The sequence below is a fragment of the Lepidochelys kempii genome, chromosome 9 (assembly GCF_965140285.1).
Source record: "Lepidochelys kempii isolate rLepKem1 chromosome 9, rLepKem1.hap1, whole genome shotgun sequence".
Taxonomy (NCBI): domain Eukaryota; kingdom Metazoa; phylum Chordata; order Testudines; family Cheloniidae; genus Lepidochelys; species Lepidochelys kempii.
The window spans coordinates 98,289,209-98,307,787 of NC_136388.1; the positions used below are offsets into that span (position 1 = coordinate 98,289,209).

The 18,579-nt window shown below is 40.8% G+C and overlaps 1 protein-coding gene and 2 non-coding genes across 6 annotated transcripts; all 3 read left to right on the forward strand.

Moving 5' to 3' along the window:
* Nucleotides 1-1,192: 1,192 nt before the first annotated feature.
* On the forward strand, nucleotides 1,193-17,513 carry LOC140916753 (PABIR family member 2). 4 transcript variants are annotated; one of them, XM_073358492.2, is made up of 10 exons: nucleotides 1,193-1,404; nucleotides 3,564-3,642; nucleotides 5,522-5,578; nucleotides 6,071-6,114; nucleotides 6,194-6,248; nucleotides 6,460-6,561; nucleotides 7,352-7,440; nucleotides 9,151-9,215; nucleotides 14,136-14,232; nucleotides 15,516-17,513. In XM_073358492.2, the coding sequence occupies exons 1-10, from the start codon at nucleotides 1,289-1,291 to the stop codon at nucleotides 15,664-15,666; spliced, it is 855 nt and encodes a 284-aa protein (XP_073214593.1). In that variant the 5' UTR covers nucleotides 1,193-1,288; the 3' UTR covers nucleotides 15,667-17,513. The 4 variants fall into 4 exon arrangements, with proteins under 4 accessions (XP_073214593.1, XP_073214594.1, XP_073214595.1 ...); XM_073358493.2 differs by lacking the exon at nucleotides 15,516-17,513 and adding an exon at nucleotides 12,427-12,584 and having other exon boundaries at nucleotides 14,136-14,221; XM_078854281.1 differs by lacking the exon at nucleotides 1,193-1,404 and adding an exon at nucleotides 1,737-1,790.
* LOC140917829 (small nucleolar RNA U109) lies at nucleotides 12,476-12,606 on the forward strand. Its single transcript, XR_012161019.1, has one exon. It is a non-coding gene; the product is annotated as a small nucleolar RNA U109 (small nucleolar RNA).
* Nucleotides 15,281-15,425, forward strand: LOC140917828 (small nucleolar RNA U109). The gene has a single exon (XR_012161018.1). It is a non-coding gene; the product is annotated as a small nucleolar RNA U109 (small nucleolar RNA).
* Nucleotides 17,514-18,579: the final 1,066 nt, after the last annotated feature.

Genomic DNA, 18,579 nt, shown 5'->3' on the forward strand with positions numbered 1-18,579 from the left:
GAGGTAGGGCAAAAGTGTTTGGGTTTGTGTGATTAGACAGTTTGCAACCCTATCAGAACTATTGTTCCAAGCTTCCTGCAGATTCAGAAAAAAACCCCAAAACCTGAGATTCTGGAGAAAAAGACAGCATCTTCATAAAGGTGCTGGTAAACCATACTGTTGCATACTAGTGGATGTGATGTTTCTCACTTACTATGTTACAGGGCAGGCAGACAAAGACAGAAATGCAATCAAGTCGAGCGTTTGACCTTGCTTTGCTTGGCCAGCAAAGGATAAGATCACATACAGCCAAACGCTACGTGAGAAATCCTTGCAGGAATCATATTGTACAGATTTGGGCAAATTTTTGTAGCAAATTCCTGAAGATAAGGGTGTAAATTGTGCACCGATGCTGCCCCAAATCCCAGATGATTTCCTTTGTCTTTGGCAATCATATAAACACCTAACAGATTGGATGGATACACAAAGGTGCTCCACCAGACTATGTGATGTGGTTATGGTCATATTCTAGTGTACTAGAGCAAACCATAGGAAAGCGGCTATGAGGTGTTGCCACCATGGATAATATAGTAAATATATAGCACAAGCAGAACCCGTAATTAACAGGTTCCAAGAAAATTCCACAAGGCGCTAGTGGTTAACAGGGGGCCTCGAACCCACAGTCCCTACATCCAAAATTCAAAAACTCCGGCTCCAACCATTGCATACAACGTCAAATTTCTTACTGCCTATTGGGCCATTTCAAACACACGCCCTCCCGGTTCAGCCAATCAGCGTACCCGCCCTTCCCTGGCGCCCGGGCTTCTCCTTGAAATCAAAGCTCTCCGGAGGAGGCTCTTCCACGCATGCGTATTGGTATGATGCAGCTGCAGAGCCCATGCGCGTTTCCAGCACACCAGTTTCCCCCACCCCGCCGGCTGCGTGTGGCGCATGCGCAGCGCTTCCAGTAGCGGCGCGTTCTGTGTGGTGCTGCTCTAGGCCCGGTCGCTTGTTTCCCCGAGGAGGCGGCAAGGCCGGCGCCGCGCGCAGGGAGCCGAGAGGGGCCGAGGAAGCGGCGGCGGCGGAGGGGGGAAGGGGCCGCCCCCTCTCGTCTCCCCAGCATGGGGCGCTGCTGGTGCCGCCCCCCTCGCCCGGCTCGCAGCGCCCCCGGGCTCTGCCTGCAGCGGCCTCTGCGGGGCCTGTAGGGGGGGCCGGGCCGGATCGGGGCGGGGGGCGGCATGAGGAGCCGCTGCGGCCGCCCCCAGTGAATGGGCCCCGCGGCGGAGCAGGAGCAGCCGGAGCCGCCGCGATGGCTCAAGAGAAAATGGAGCTGGACCTGGAGCTGCCGGCGGGGAGCGCGCCGGCCCCGAGCGACGGGGGGAGCTTGAGGAGATCGAACAGCGCCCCCCTCATCCACGGGCTGAGGTGAGCGAGACCCGGGCCCGCCCCTCCCCCCCCTTCCCTCATCCACGGGCTGAGGTGAGCGAGACCCGGGCCCGCCCCTCCCCCCTCCCCCCTCATCCCCGGGCCCGCCCCTCCCCCCTCATCCCCGGGCTCGCCCTCCCCCCCCCTTCCCTCATCCCCGGGCTGAGGTGAGCGAGACCCGGGCCCGCCCCTCCCCCCTCCCCCCTCATCCCCGGGCCCGCCCCTCCCCCCCTTCCCTCATCCCCGGGCTGAGGTGAGCGAGACCCGGGCCCGCCCCTCCCCCCTCATCCCCGGGCCCGCCCCTCCCCCCCATTCCCTCATCCCCGGGCTGAGGTGAGCGAGACCCGGGCCCGCCCCTCCCCCCCTTCCCTCATCCACGGGCTGAGGTGAGCGAGACCCGGGCCCGCCCCTCCCCCCTCCCCCCTCATCCCCGGGCCCGCCCCTCCCCCCTCCCCCCTCATCCCCGGGCCCGCCCTCCCCCCCCCCTTCCCTCATCCCCGGGCTGAGGTGAGCGAGACCCGGGCCCGCCCCTCCCCCCTCATCCCCGGGCCCGCCCCTCCCCCCCATCCCTGGGCTGAGGTGAGCGAGACCCGGGCCCGCCCCTCCCCCCTCATCCCCGGGCCCGCCCCTCCCCCCCCCTTCCCTCATCCCCGGGCTGAGGTGAGCGAGACCCGGGCCCGCTCCTCCCCCCTCAACCCCGGGCCCGCCCCTCCCCCCCATTCCCTCATCCCCGGGCTGAGGTGAGCGAGACCCGGGCCCGCCCCTCCCCCCCCCCCATTGCAAGGGCAGTGGAACAATTCCTGCAGTGGCCGTGCTGAGAGCCATTGAAGCAAACTGTGTATATGATGGAAACGACTTCAACGCTGGGAGTGCGGTAGCCGCCAGCCCCCCCCCCCCCCCGTGGTCCATAGGCTCGGGTTGAGGGACTTGGGTCTGGGGTGTGCCCGTTCCTGGGCTCAGAGGGGATGGGGGCCCGGCTGTGGCATCCTCCTGCCATCCTGGGGCTCCTCTTCCCCATGTCTGAGAGGAAGCTGTGGGTTTTGATGGTTGCTGCCCTGCTGTTAGACGTAGAAGATCCATCCCCTTACCTATCAGCCCTTCTTTCCCCATAGAATCATAGGTTGAAAGGGACCTCAGGAGGTCATCTGATGCTTATCCAACTGATCCCTATTCCATCTTTGGTACCGTCTCCAGCTGGGAGAATGCCCACAAGGGGCTGCTCCCCAACCATGGTGCAGTGCATTGTGCAATCAGGAGTTCCATAATCCATTGGGCTGGCCCTGAAATGGGTCTATTATACAGCCTTTTTGTCAGGTGCACGAAGTCTTTGAGCAAGCAAGACAGGCACTCCCCTTCCATCCAGTCCGTAGTTGCTTCACTTCTTGTTGATGTTTATGGACAACTAATTCCATATAATTCTGCAGGTTCTCCATGTAGGTTAGGCTCAGTTTAACTGTCACCTCTTCAAATCTTTTGTGGTTCTTTGCAATGCTAGAATTGTGTTAATGGTATAAACCCTAGTTGGGGGAAGCAAGAGTGTGGATGCCAGTCTACTGTCTGCTTGCTAATCTCAGTCCAAGGGACTAGTCTGCTGAATACCACACACTAATTAGAACTGTGCAACCAAACCTTTTCTGAAGATCATATTTGTAGCTGGTTTTAAAACAAATTTTTTTTAGACTTAAGGAATATGGCTGTCTACAAAAGGCCCCTGAGCAATCTGTCAAAAAACACTAGCATTTCAGATACTGAAAAGTAGAATGAGACCATTAATTTCACTCAGCTAGAGAGAAACTTGAGTCAAAAGCTCTTCAAAAAACAACACTGAGTCTGGTGGCACCTTAAAGACTAACAGGTTTTTTTGAGCATAAGTGGCGGCTTTTTTTAACCTACAAAAGCTTATGCCCAAATAAATCTCAATCTTTAAGGTGCCACCGGACTCCTTGTTTTTGTGGATACAGACTAACACTGCTACTCCCTGATACTTAGCTAGTCAAAGGTGACAAGCTAGTATCCTCCATGCCCTTACCTTCTCTAGTTTTTTGAAATAATATGCCAAATAGAATGGGAACATGTCAGTATCTTGAAAAATGTAATACAAAAAGATTGTATAACTGATGTGTGCCTTAAATTAAAGTAACTATTGTAATCTCTTTCAGTGATAATTCACAGGTTTTTCAGCCTTATGTGTTGCGAACCCGCAGGAACAGTACAACAGTTATGAACCGTCATAGCATGGTAAGTAATCTTAAACGCAGTGTTCACACCTCAACAGTGTGTAATTGAGTGAGGGGAAATAAAAAGTTTAAACTTCATTTAAAGCTGTACTGAAATATTCTTACAGACCTCTTGGCTGCAAAATGGATTTCTTTAAATTACTTGAAAATTTCCTCTGAAAAATCAAGAAATTTTGTAGATATAAGCAGGATACTCCACAAAGCATATTACTGATTACTACCCTGCCTTTTTGTTTTGGTTAACATTGCCCATAGTTGGGATACCATAGCAGAGTGGAATCCAGCATCTCTTCTGGTCTCAAAGCTCAATGCATGGAATTTGCCTGTGGGAAAGAGTAATTGCAGTCTCATTTTAAAATAACCCTGCACAGTTGAACTGTCTAAAAAAAAAAAACACCACAAACCTTCTACTTACTTGACTCTCTGATAGGGTGATGAGAGCTGGAGGTGGACAGCAGGCTTCACAGCAACAGATTAAGAGAAGTTAATTTTAGAATAATTCATATGCTGAATGTTACTCTACTCCTTACTGTTTAGAGTTTTCAGCATACAGTCCTGTGATTATTTCACTTTAAGATGTTTGACTCTTTAAATGTTTCCTCATCAGTTGTTAACTTGGACAAATCATGGGAAATAGCATTACTGTTTTTCAGCTAAAATCATTTTATTCCTATCTTTATAGGAAGTAAAGAGTAGGTCTTGGCTCTTTAAAGAGGTTATGGGACTTGAAAGGTCCTAAAATCAATAAAATATCTATTGCCTCTGTCTTACATAGCAAAAGAATAACAGAATTCTGGGTCTAAACTTTTTGTTATGGACCTGTCACTTCACTGTCTTCCCCATGCCTAATGTTGTTGTTAGTTATAGTAAACGCTTATTTTATGGTAGTGCCCAAAGCCCTAAATTAGATCTATGTGCTGTACAGACCTAGCTATGAGACAATCTTTGCCCCAAAGGGGTTAAGTTTATTGCAAAGGGCTATTTCCAATATTTAAATTCCCTACAACTTTTCCTGCTGGCACTTCTGAAAATTTGTGATACCATTATAGCTTATCTGAGAGAAATTGTTTAAGGTATGTGAATAATATCTTACCACTTAAGTACAAAGTTAGATTTTTGTAATGTTCTAACTAAATGGCTCTCAACCTTTTCAGACTACTATACCCTTTTCAACCTTTTCAGACTGCTATACCCTTGTCTTGCATGCTCCCAAGTTTCACCTCACCTAGACTTCTTGCTTACAAAATCATACATAAAAATATAAACGTCACACCACCCTATTACTGAAAAATTGCTTTTTCATTTTTACCATATTATAGAATAAATAATTTTGGAATATAAATATTGTACTTATATTTCAGTGTATATAGTACATATAGTACATAGAGCCATATAAACAAGTCATTGTCTGTTTGAAACTTTAGTTTGTACTAACTTGGCTAGTTCTTTCTATGTAACCTGTTGTAAAACTAGGCAACTACCTAGATGAGTTGATGTACCCCCTGAAAGACATCTGCGTACCCCCAGGGATATACGTACCCCTGGTTGAGAACCACTGTTCTAACTCATGCTCACATTCTTATTCCAGTACCCTACCTTAATTGTTTATTATTGCTACTACATTTGAGGGCAATAGCCAGTGGCTTCCTACAGTTCTGAGAACTGTGCCATCCACTGATTAATGGAATGAACTTCGTAAGAAGAGAGCACTAGCTATACTAAGGTCAACTATCATCTTACTACAATGTGGTCTGAGTTCTGAGCACTTATTGACACCTGGTTATCTTAATTCTAATTTAAAGAGAACATAGGTAACTGAGAATAAGTTGTATGCAGACTACTGATTTATGATTGAGAAGTGGATGTTTACTCTTTTCTAGTTGCTGTCATCATCTCCCATTCGAATTCCTAGCAGCAGACTTCATCAAATCAGAAGGGTAAATTGCATTATTCTACTCCACATGTGATATTTTATCAAAATATTTCACTCTCCTTCTCTTCGTGAAGTATTTGATATGGAAATGATACTGCTGGCATTTCTTCTCCATTAAATCATTTAGCTCTGTTTCATCCCCTAACCTAGAGTGTTAGTCTCTAAGTTGCCACTAGTACTCCTTTTCTTTTTGCGAATACAGACTAACACGGCTGCTACTCTGAAGTCTGGAGTGGTGTCCTCATAGGGCTTGTTCTTTCTTCATATTGAAGTGCTTCAGCACTTTCAAAGCTACTATTATGATCTACGTATTGGGCTCTGGGATGAACAGGGAGACATGGTGAGTTGGGACGGATGACAGGCCTTTCCTTCTGGAGTGTTACTCTGGCTTGTTTAAATTCTAAAGGCAGATGACTGAACTAGGAAGAGTTCATTCAGCTTTGAGTACCATGATGAACTAAATATTATGAAAGCTTATAGCACTTATCTCCTGCAGGAGGAAGGAGTGGATTTAATGAACAGAGAAACAGCACATGAAAGGTGAGTGTGACTGAAAAATAAGAAAGTATCCAGACTCTTCATCTTTGTAGCCACTGATGGGATTTTTTGTGTTTTTTAGGGAAGTGCAAACAGCAATGCAGATAAGCCAGTCATGGGAGGAAAGCTTGAGCCTGGTAATCTCTTTACAGATGTTTAAATTTTTAATTCTACTTCTACGCTTAACCATTGGCTTTAAGGAAAAAGTGGAAATGACTTTGGAAATAATTTTAGAAAACATAAGTTTGGTGTTCAAGTTGTTCCACTGATTTGGCCATTGAAATGTTGTGGCTTGGGTTCTAAAGATATGTACTATATCAGCGTAAGGGCAACATTTTGTATTTACAGAGTGACAATGACTTGGACAAGTCCGAGAAATCTTCCTCTCCAAAGAGAATAGACTTCACCCCAGTTTCCCCAGCACCTTCACCCACCCGAGGAATAGGGAAGGTAGGATAAATGAAAAACAAGGAAGAAAACACAAATTTCAGATTAAGATGAACTGCAAAGGATTTTTTTTTAAACTCCCAAAATAATTTACTCTTTTTAAAGAAGAAAGTCTAACACCATTGTTAAATCTAACTACTGTTGACTTTTCTCAATATCTAAAACTTACTACCTAACCCTGCAAAATCTGACCTGCTGACTTCCTGGTTCCTTCACCACGTTGAGTGACTTCAGCAGCTGCATTTTGTGTGCTTTAGGGAGGGGAGATGCTAGGGAGGCGGCTGTGGTAATCAAATTGAAAGATGAAGGCCTGGATGAGATTTTAAGCTGCCTAAAAAGAAAGAAAAGGATGGATCTTAGAAATACTATGGAGGAAGCAGCAAGATTTGGATACAAGCTGTGTATGTGTGGAGGAAGAGAGGGAGGAGTGCAAGACCCCAGTGAACAGGTCTGAGTGCTGGGAAAGATGGTGTCAGCAGTGATAGCTTGGGGTCATTGGAGCCTTTTTGGGAGGAAAGATTAGGAGTTCAGCTGTGGCCATGTTAAATTTACAAGGATGGCCCTTTCCCTTTATTCTGTGTTGCTCCTGGGTCTCTTCACTGCAAACCCGGGAAGGGTGCAGTGGAGACAAAGACCCTCCCCCAGCACCACTTCTTCTCCCTCTCTTACCAAGCTTCCAGTAGGTGGTTGTTGGCCTTGTTACTTTCACTGGGGATTTTGGTTGGGGTGGGAAAAATATTGATGATTTAAAAGCAAGTTGCAGAAGTATTTTATTGTTTAATTCTTTTCCCAGCAATGTTTTTCACCATCCTTACAAATGTTTGTGAGTAGTAATGGATTACCTCCAAGTCCTATTCCTAGTCCAACAAGGCGATTCTCAAAGTAAGTCAATTTGTCTCAGTAACAAATGCATACTGACTTAGTTTCAATAATAATCTGGCAGTTTAAGACAGTTCAGTATTAAAATTCAGGCCTGGAAATTGATTTGAAGCAATTTTCATTTGTAATCTCAACTGGAATCCATTAATAGAGTGACTTCTGGATGGTTCTAGTTTTGTCCTGCTTTAAAAGGTGGCTGAAGTTTCCTTTAAAAATGACCTGCTGACAAAATATTGAAAGCTTTTTTTCTTTTTAAACTGCCCTGATGTTGAAATTAGAGACCCCACCATTGCCCCACATCCCCCAAAATTTTGAATGTTCAACTTTGCAAGAGGAAGTTGAATGCTAGCATTCTTTGAATTCTTTAAATTTAGATTAGACTGGGTCCTTCATAGAGAATCTCCTAATGCTTATGAGGCAAACTTTTTAAATCCCTCAGATGTATACAAGCAGTATACCTAACTTACAAATGGATAAAATGAGACTGACATTCCACAAGTAAAGAGAAATTAAATGATCTACCAAAGATCATATGGTAGATATCCTTGTTAGGGGGCTTATTCCTTCACCCACTTCCTTCCCTGGTCCTTCTTGCATGAACAGAGAGCAACAATACCCGAAGTCCAAAGGTGCAAACAATTCAATGTTTATTGGGGTGAACTTCCAGCAAGCATGATTCCAGTTTCCTTCCTTAGTGTCCCCCTTCCCAGCTCTGACACCACAGAGCCTTACACCTGTGTTCTTGTTCCCATTCCTGCCCTTAGCCAAACATGATTCCAATTTCCGCACCCCCATTCCTTGTTCCCATTTCTGCCCTCCCCATACCCACCCCCTCACTTCCTGATTTACTATATAGTCTGCAGTCAAACTTGAGTTTTGCTTTGCTATACCTTAACCAATCATTTTCCTGAAATTTAACTAACCAATCTGAACATATTGTAACATGATTATTTAATCAATTATATCCCACCACCTTAGTTTACACCCAGCAAAATTAATTATACAGCAGACAAACAATCACAGAACCAGACTTTATACAGACAAACAATGGCAAAGTGGGAACTATAATGACAAAAAATACAGAAGTGAGGATTTCACATCCCAGCTATTGATAAGTGAGTTCTTGCCAGACAGGATGCTATCAAACTAAGTTTCCTTTTACATCTTCTAGGCACTTCCCTTTCTCTGGAGGTGACAGGCATTATCAGGACAGGAGTATATTCCTAACAGCCCAATAGCACCTTATTTCAATGTGACTAGTTTGGAGTGTGAGGATGTGACCGGTCGCTTCCCAGCTTATGGCTGCCTCTGCTGCTTAGCCAAAGGCCTTAGCCTAAAAACAGGGCCTCAGACTGTTGCAGTAAGAGAAGGACCTTACACCGGCAGACAGTGATTTTGATTCTTTTATACCTCTATAACTAGCCAAGTGATAAAAATACACCTAAATTCTTAGAGTACAGGCCTTTACTGACAGGCCTGAATATCTATATCCTAACAATCCTTCTCTAACGAGACAACACCATTCAAAACCTAACTTTTCTGTTTAACTACAGTATCAGACTCCCAATTGCCTACGTATTTGAACTGTACAGAACTGTTTTAAAACAGGAATTCACTTTTTAAAATGTGGTTGTATATTGATGTAGTATTTAAAACATTTAGTTCAAGCTTAAACTTTTTAGAATTTATTGATACCAGTATTGGCTCTTTTAGCAGGAGGAGTCAGAGTCCAATCAACTGTATCAGGCCCAGTGTTCTTGGTCCCATTAAAAGGAAAGGTATGTTTAAATACTTCTGATATTGTAGAGATGATAGACTTTCTGCCTTTAAATCCTAATGCTAAGCTAAGCAGTAGCCTTTCCTCAAAATATAGTGCGTGCTCCTCCATGATGTATTGGAATTTGCCAATCCAAACTTCCAGCTGTAAAATAAAACAAAAGGGCTTGCCTAAAATACTATAAATCTGACTTCTACTAAACTTTACAATTACTTTTAAAATAGTCACTTGTATTTACTATTTAAAACTTGGAATGTTTTTCACCTTTGACTATTAGTAAACATGGGCTGGAAACTGGAAAGATTGACTTGCTAAAAATCAGATGTACATAAAAATCTATGCTAGATGGGCAATCATTTTTAGCTGCAGGAAGCTGTAAATTAAGACTCATTCTAAGATAAATATGCTTCACCTTTAAAGTTTTTTTAGATTCTCTGGCAAGGTGGATCAAAACATAGTTTAAAAAACATCAAAATTGGATTTTGATTTAAATTAAATAAAGGTTTGTCTTTAAAGTAAACCTATTTAAAATTAAACTTGAAATTGACAACCCTATGTTTTACTAGGCTACTTTATACGCTAATGTCATTTAAACTAAATACAAAAATTATTAAGCAGTACATGTTTGCTGCCACGTTTTAAAGACAGTTATACCACTGAACTGGTGGAAGTCAGTTTAAGCACCTGGAGCCAGAGTCTAAATATTTAAACTAGGTTTGGACTCGCTCTTCTGAGGGTATAGAGAAAATATTTTCTTCTTTTCAGTTTATGCATCCAGTTCAGTTATTACTTCATTCAAAGTTAAGAAACCCGTTGGGAGTTGAAAAAGCAGGAAAGCTTGTTTCTTTCACTCTATGAACAAAATATGTGAGAGCGCATTAGGTCTGCTAGTTCTAAAACCTTGAAGGACATGGTGACCAAAACCAATCAGTTCAATTCACTAACTAGAGATAATACTACCTTTGTTTTAATAAACCAGTTAGTGTTAAATACAAAACATGTTTTGATTTCTCTTATATAGCCAACATTTTAAGGTAGTTTTATTTTTTAAAATACTGTATTTATGCATTTAATTGAATTTGAATTTCTAGCCAAATAGATCTCGACACAAACCACAAGTAAAAAGTTAATCTGGTAAATAGAAATTTATGAATTATGCATTTTTAGCATAAAATGTAATCTGAATAAATAAATTCAGCTATATAATTGCTTAAATATAGAGTATCCTTCTGGTTAGCAAAAAAATTTAATATAAAAAGCTTTATTTAGTTGCATATCACCATGGTTCAATGGATACCAGCTAATGAGAACTGGCCTATCCTTAAGAAAATAACAAGTACAAATGCAAAACATAATTAAAATCAGTGATTTAAATCGAGGTTTCCGGCTTGAGTTTAAGGTTGAGGGTTGTAAATTCAATCCTTGAGGGGGCCATTTAGGGATCTGGGGCAAAAATTGGGGATTGGTCCTGCCTTGAGCAGGGGGTTGGACTAGATGACCTCCTGAGGTCCCTTCCAACCCTGATGTTCTATGATTAAAATTGGCGTCTGCCTTGTATTCTGGGATTACTATATTACTGTGGCTCCCTCTGTATTTAACCATTTTTGTTACGTTAGAAATATATCTGGCTTCCATAAATGATGTTCTGAAGGAAATAGATTGTATAGTGGTACATTTCAAAAGTTTATTCTAATTATGGAAGTATTCCCTTTTATATGTTTACTGAATATCTTTGAAATTTTATACCCAGTGTTTGTTTTATACTATGAAAGTTCAAAAGATGGATATTTTGAGAATTAGAGGGATGGAAGTAGCATAGAGTACATGATAGTGTTTTTCCTTTGAAAAATCTGCTTTTCTTAACAAGAAATGTGGTGGTGGTATGGTGTTTGAAGTAAAATTTATATAAATTCTCCATATTATTATTAATTGGCACTACATTAAACTGAGGGATTTAAAAAAAAACTATTTACCAATGCTTATGCGGCAAGTACTTCTCCACCTACCCCATCCAGTTCTGTTGATCTTTCCTTACTCAACCACACTAGTGACATCTCCTTTTATTCTCCCTAAGTGTGTATTTATGAAATTGTGAAGTTGGTTGTTTGCTTTAAAAAAAAAGTGGCAAAATAAATTGACCTACTTCCAATCTGTCAAATCTGGTCTAATTTATTTCAAATTTGATTTTAAAAAAACCCTGCCTTTACTGCAGATGCCACTTACTTAGTTTTGAGGGGATTCCTTTGTGGATTTTAGAAAGGGCGTATGCAAAAAAAAATCAGATTTCTAATAGAAACTGAGTTGCAATATTAAATGCGAAGCAGCTTTTAGCACCCATAGTGAAACTCACTGAATGTAAGATGCCAAAGTACATTAAAGTGCACCACTTAAAGCAAAAGCACAGTACAAGTAAAGTCCAAACTAGAGCCTGCTTTCCCATTCCCCACTCCACTTTGGTGCTTTTTGGAGCAGTTCTCACAGATGAAGAGCAAACTCATTTCTACTTTTACTGGAAACACAAACCAGTTTTAATTATGCATAAGGCTATGATTTGGTCGCCAAAGTCATGGGAATCCGAGACTTCCAGTGACCTCCGTGACTTCAGCCTGCAGTGGTTGGGAGCTGCAGGGTCCCCCGCAAGGGCAGGGAGCTGTTGGGTACCCTTGTGGCCTCTGGCAGCTGCCACAGAGGACCCTAGCCACCACCCAGCTACCCCACTTTAGGCGGTGTGGGGACCTGCAGATGCAGATCCCCATTTTGTCACAGATATTTAGTAAAAGTCAGGGTCATGGGTGCAAAAAAAAAAAAAAAATTCACAAAAGCCATGACCCGTCCCTGACTCTTACTAAAATATCCGAGACAAAATCTTAGCCTTAATTATGAATAGTCCTTAATCATAAATGTCACTAAGTACACCTAATTCCTTCATATCCTCCTGAAATACATAATTCTGGTTGCTTTAATTTTAAACTCTTGAATTGCTTAGCGGTCCTTAGTCTGCATTTATTACATGGTAACATGTATAGTCATAGCCATAAACTGAAACAATCCCTAATAGGAAAGTCTCGGCATATCAAAGTGTTATATTGTACAACTGTGAAATGCTAGCTGTTAAAATATCTTCTAGTGGTAAAAATGATGCATGTTACTATGCAGCCTTCCAGTAGAATTTCACATTTCTTGAAAGAGTTGTCTGACCTTTTTCTTCTCAGTTTGTGTGAGGATCCAGAGTATTTTACATCTATGTTCTTTAGCTTCAGTCTGTGTGATGGAAGCCATCATTATTTCATCAAAGGAGAATGAACATATTCCTTGCATGCTACAGAAAATGAGTTTTCAGGGCTGCCAGTCTTGGAGTAAAGGCTGAGTGGTAGTGTATTTCTCCTACATTATGTACACAAAGTTAATTTATAGTATGTTTTTAATGTGAAACCTTTCAGTTAGTTCCCCAAGTTGACACTAGAACTGCTACAAGTTAACTGGAAGCTGAAAAAGTAGTGCCCAAATTTCAAATACACTTTTGCTGGTAGACTGTGAATTAAACTACATCTGAAAACTCTCATGAACCTGGCAATAAAAACGAAACTGAAAAATACTAAAGTATCAGATAACTGAACTTTATATAAGAAACTGATAAATGAACTGGGTATCGTCAGGATAACCTGCGCTGTTTCCTGCAGCTCCCATTGGCTGGGAACAGCGAACTGCAGCCATTGGGAGCTGCAGGCAGCTGTGTAAATGTAAAAGAAGGTCTGACAGCCTGCCAGTGGATTACCCTGATGGGCCATAGGTTGCCCACCACTGGTATAATATACTAAACATATGGGACCCAATTCTGCCTTTCACATTACAATCCCAAAGAAGTCCATAGGTTTACATGGGGGGGTGAGGAAGTAATCTGTCTCACAAAGAGGAAGCAGAAGTGATTAGATGTTGTGCCTAATGTTTTTTGTGTAAGGCTTTGTGAGTGTGCTTTCATGTTTGTCAATATTGGCATGAATATCCAAAAGGGCATCTTTGGGTCCATTCTTGACCCATGCTGTTTAAATTTCTCAAAGTTACTGATATTGTGACAATACAATTTTTTTTTAGTGAACAAAATGGGAGTGATTGCCTGCTCTTAGATATTAAGAGAACGATATGCGGATGGCCAGAAAATGGTCCATATAGCAGCCCAGTTTTAAACAAGTTATACAGCTGGCTGTAAAAATGAGTCCTTTTAAAACCACTTACATTTGACATTTATATTGCTTTTAAAAACATATGTTTAAAGCATATACAAGCTATATAATTCTAAATATATAACAATTTAAGCTTAACATCGCTGAGAAATAACCTTTTAAAATAGAGTATGAGACACTGCACAAGACGCAAACTGCTATTCAGCATTTCAACAAACACTGCAGAGTGCTCACTTCTGGGTTGGAACCAGGCACCTATTTAATAGCACAGAGCAACACTACACATTACTTCAGGACAGGGAATGAAGAATACAGTATGCAAATGAAACTGCAAAAGGAGTTGATATAGGCAGAATGAAATCAGGGTTTGAATTTGGCAAGACACTGGGTCTAGATCCCAACTCCTATGAAAAGTGCTGTGAGATCTTAGAGTGACCAGAACCTTTGTTTTACTGCACTTTCAGTAGCATCATGTCCCTTAGACAATGTTGAAGCATTAGTTCAGTACATACTCAAAGGTTGGACTGAATAATCAAATCACTTCCTATAGCTTTAGGGGTGTTAGGGCTCTTACCAAGCTTAATTAGAGATCTGACCAGATCACAGTGCAAGATGTTATGCATGTAATTACTTACTATATGGGACACCCAAAATAGTCTTGGATAGAAAGAACTTTGAAGTTACTCTGCTGAGATATTTCACAGAACCAAACAAGTTTGACTGTTAATTACTTTTCTCAGGTGAAATGGAAACTGAAAGTCAGCCAAAGAGACTTTTCCAAGGAACTACCAACATGCTTTCTCCTGATGTTACACATCTGACAGATTTCAGTTCATGGTAAAATATTGTATTATAAACACTGAAACACCAAAGCAGAGGTCCTTTAGATATCTTCAGCACCTTGGTTTTTCAGAGAAGTTTTAACTTGTGCTAAATAATTTGCATTTGCAGACTAGTAGAAACTATACTTGGCATTTCATCACAGCAATAATAAAGCTTCCCCAACTCTCTGGAATTAAAGTTTTCTTGCTTGCTGTTTGGCTGATTTGATGAGCTGCCCATAAGTGGTTCACTCTTCTTGGTCACATCTGAACATCTCACAAGAACCCCTTTTTGATACCTGGAATAGGCAGGGAATCCTTGCTGCTCACAGGTCAGATGCTTCATAGTAAATGAAATTATTGTGTGGTGTCCTTACTTTCCCTCAAAGCAGAAATCACTCACTATTAACTATAATTTGCTGTCTGCAGCACCTGCTAGGTGCCCTTCTGTTTCAGAATGGTATAGTGAGCAGAATGATATTTTTGGAATTATAGTATCACATATCTCCTGTGCATTCCCATAGGCTAATAGTTGATATGAAGCTAAATTCTTATGATATTCCACAGTTAAGATTATATTGATGTGTCACTCACATCTTAATTTGATGCATCTCTGTCTGTTTCGTAGAAACAGGAAGGTGACTTGTCTGGCTTGAATCTTGTCTCTTTCCAAGGAGACACATCAGATAGATTAAGTGGTTCTAAAATAACAAACTTCTTCCTGAGTTTTGTAGAATTGGAAAGCCACCTACAATCAGTGAGAATTGTCATTTTTTCAACTCTTATGAAGTTCCAGTTTGCAAATAAAAATCTGGAATCATGATAGCCTTTAAAATCCAAGTGTGAGAGAATTTTCTTAAGGAAAAAAAACTATTTTGCAAGATCCTGCTTTGAAAGAATTTATTTGAGAGCAAACTGGCTAATCAGTGGCATCAGAATAGCTATGTCATTGGAATCTTCATCAGAAAAAAAAATTCCTTCTTTCCCTTGTAATTGTTAAAGGCACTACTTCTGTTAACTGACTTTTCTATTCTACAGCTGGCTGAAGTTTGTATCAATTTATAATGCATGTTTTTAAAAAAAAAATTCTGCTCCTCTTTCCCTTAAGGAGCATGAATGTATCCATAACATGCTAGAGCAAAATAAGGAGTCTTCAGGGCTGCCAGTCTTGCAGTAAAGGTTGAGTGGTAGTATGTCTCTCCTACATTTTTTTTTTTAATTTTTTTTCCAAGTGCATTAACTTGGTATGCCAATTCATAGTTCACATGTTCTTAAGTAACCATTTTCCTGTGTCTCCAGTTTGTCTTCAGATATTCTCGATAGGAGTAGCAGCAGTATTGGTTCTTCCTCTGATTCACTGGCTAAAGGCAGCATTACCACAGAATCTCCAGTAACATGCTCAAACTCATGCTCTTCATTCATTTTGATGGATGATCTCTCACCTAAGTGACTTAATCTGTTCTGACTCAGTGTTTAGCTGTGCTGTACATTTGTACAGAGAAATGAAGAACTCCGATCCTTGAGAATCACTAACATGAGGATTAAAATACTAATGGAAAAATTAATGTAATCTTATTTCTTGACAACTCTTCCCAGTGGTTTTGATTTAGCCTTAATGGACACTTTAGACCATATTAATGTCTGGTTTTGATTATTTTACAAACAAGATGTCTGTTCAGTTTATACTAACTCTTCTTTGTTTTAAAGAAAAAACCTTTTGATTCCTGAACAGATATCTTTTTACAATATTAGTGTTATTTCTACGACAATACTGGGTACTGTTACTGCCATGGTCACCTTGTCTGGAGAAACAGGCGGTGGTTGCAGAGATGTTTGGAAATGCTCATTTATTCGTTGACAGATTCTTTTTAGTAAATTAAATTTTGCTAGATTTTTATTTCATAAACACAATTTCTGGTTGGGGTAAATATCTAATTTCTCCCACTAACCCAAAGTAAAATTATTCCGCCAACTCTGTAGCTGGGAAGAAATGCTTGGCTGTCTGTAGTGCTACTGGTAATTGCTTCATTGCAGTTGAACACTATGGTTCTAGAAGTTGTTTGTGTTTAAAACAAAATGCAGACCCTTCTAGGGTGACTAGCATATTTATCAATAGGGGAAATACAAATACCCTGTGAAACATGGTTAACATAACTGCATAGTTCTCTCCCCACCCCCTTCATCCAGTAGATTCTATGGAATATGGTAAATATTCATAGTTATTTGGCCAACGAGAAATAATCCCTGCTTTGATCTAAAATGTATGGTGCAAGTAACTAAGTTACTTAAACTACTGAGTAAAGAAGAATGTGTACGGCGCCATCAATGTCTCCTGTGGCATTGAGGCCATAGGTATTTTTGTGCCTTAGGGGACATTGTTAAAATTAAGGAATGTAAAACTGGTGGGTGGGCAAAGGATGTTGTTTGTAGAGTGCTTACCAGATGCTGTCTTCAGTGCTGCTTTCTCTTAGTGCTTGCTGTTTTTCAAGGTGTTTCTTCTATTGGGAGGTGCTATGGAGAATCCCAATTATTTTGTAAGATAGCAGTGTGTGTGTTCCTGTCACAGCTGCTGTATAGCTTTATGCCTTTGTCTGCCTTACAGAGGGCAGGCCACTAAATTAACTTTAATTTCTAGGAAAAGGCTTTAAGGTTGGATTGGATACTAGCTCTGCATATCATTTAAGGAGTTACATTTGAGTAGTAGTCTTGATACAATACCTTGGTCAGTCTGAGGTAATACAGTAGTATACTTTTTAAGAAGACCTTACTGGGCTAAAGTAAATCCATTTGTAATCTACTGTTATTTATTATTTATAAACTATGTAAAAAAAGTCTGTGGTGGTGAATTATAGTATTTTTTTATGATTGAATAAGGTTTTTTTATGTTCAGTAACAATTGCTAGTTGGTTTCTATTTAATATGCAACATTGTCTGCCAGAATCTTAAGCTTCCAGTTTGAATGTTTGTAAGGTAACACAAATGCTTTTGTCATCTAAAAGTACAACTTCTGATTTCTGAAAGAAAATAGCACTGAATGTAAAGTAAGTGTGCTTTAAAGATGAGCACAGTCTCTGGCAATACTGTCTGGCTAAGAATGGGGAGGGAGCACCATATTTTTTCCACGCTAAAGATGTTTAGTTTCCAATAGCCCTGTCCTACCTAGCATTTTACTTTTCAAGTGTTTGTTTTAAATTGTACTAAGTACCATAAATGGCCAATCGAGGCACTTATCTGTATTATCACTTCACTTGTGGAGCACTAGTTTCCCTGCCTCAAATAAATGTGCATATTGTAAAATATTGTCCAGTGGTGCCATTTTTAAATGAGCTCTGCAGTATTCCATGTTTGTGTATGCACAGTGCTATTTCTTGCATTTTGGCTGTATCTTGGATTGCTTTAACTTAATGAATTTTTATCCATGTTAATACTTTGCAAGGCTGTTCTGATATTTTGCAAAGTATTGATCAATGGTCTCTGAAAGTACAACGTATCATTGCCCCAATTTCATTATACCATGCGTTTATTGGTACTATGACTTAGAAATCTGCACAAGGGGGGTAGCAAAACAATAAAGCTTCTGCATGCTTTCTTATAGCTGAGAACACAGCTATTGCTTTTGGGGTCGGGGGGGGGAAGCTGACTAATCTATCTGTACAAGTGATTGTATTCAAGATTTCTGTTTTTGTTAGTAGTGGGGAGTCATAAAATGCTGGCCTTTGTAGAATGTAATCTTCATAAAACAAATGCACAACTATTCCATTTTGTTACAGCATTTTTTTAAAAATGGTCTGGCTGCTCTCCACTCTTTGGAGGTCTCTACTGCTCACTAAAACTGTGTTAAGATACTGTCTGCTTGTTCGATGATGAATGTTATCTTGTGGTCCTGACAGGCCTAGTCTCAGATACTCGATTTTGTTTCACACAACTAGCTATATGTAAAACCACTTCCTTTTAAAACTAGACATGTCAATCTTCCTTTGAAATACACTTTAGAATAAATTGCATCTGAGCAACCAGCATATACACATCCAGTTATGAACCAATTTTGAATCATATGTACTCTAAAGCTATTAAGGAAAAGACACCCCAAACTGTTAACCCAGCCCCAACTATAGAAATCCAAAAGGTGTATGGAAAACAAATATAGTGTATTACTTATGCAGAGTACCTTATTTTCTGTATTCTCATCCATACTTCTCAGAATGGTCAGGGTTAGCTGTAATAGTTGAAAGAAAGTCCACTAATCAAAATACCTGAAAATGTCAAGGTAGGTCTGATTTAAGCAGCCTTCTGGATACTCTATCTCAGAACATATAGTTATACACAGGCCAATCCGGATGTGGCTGGTTGGTGGTTATTCTTA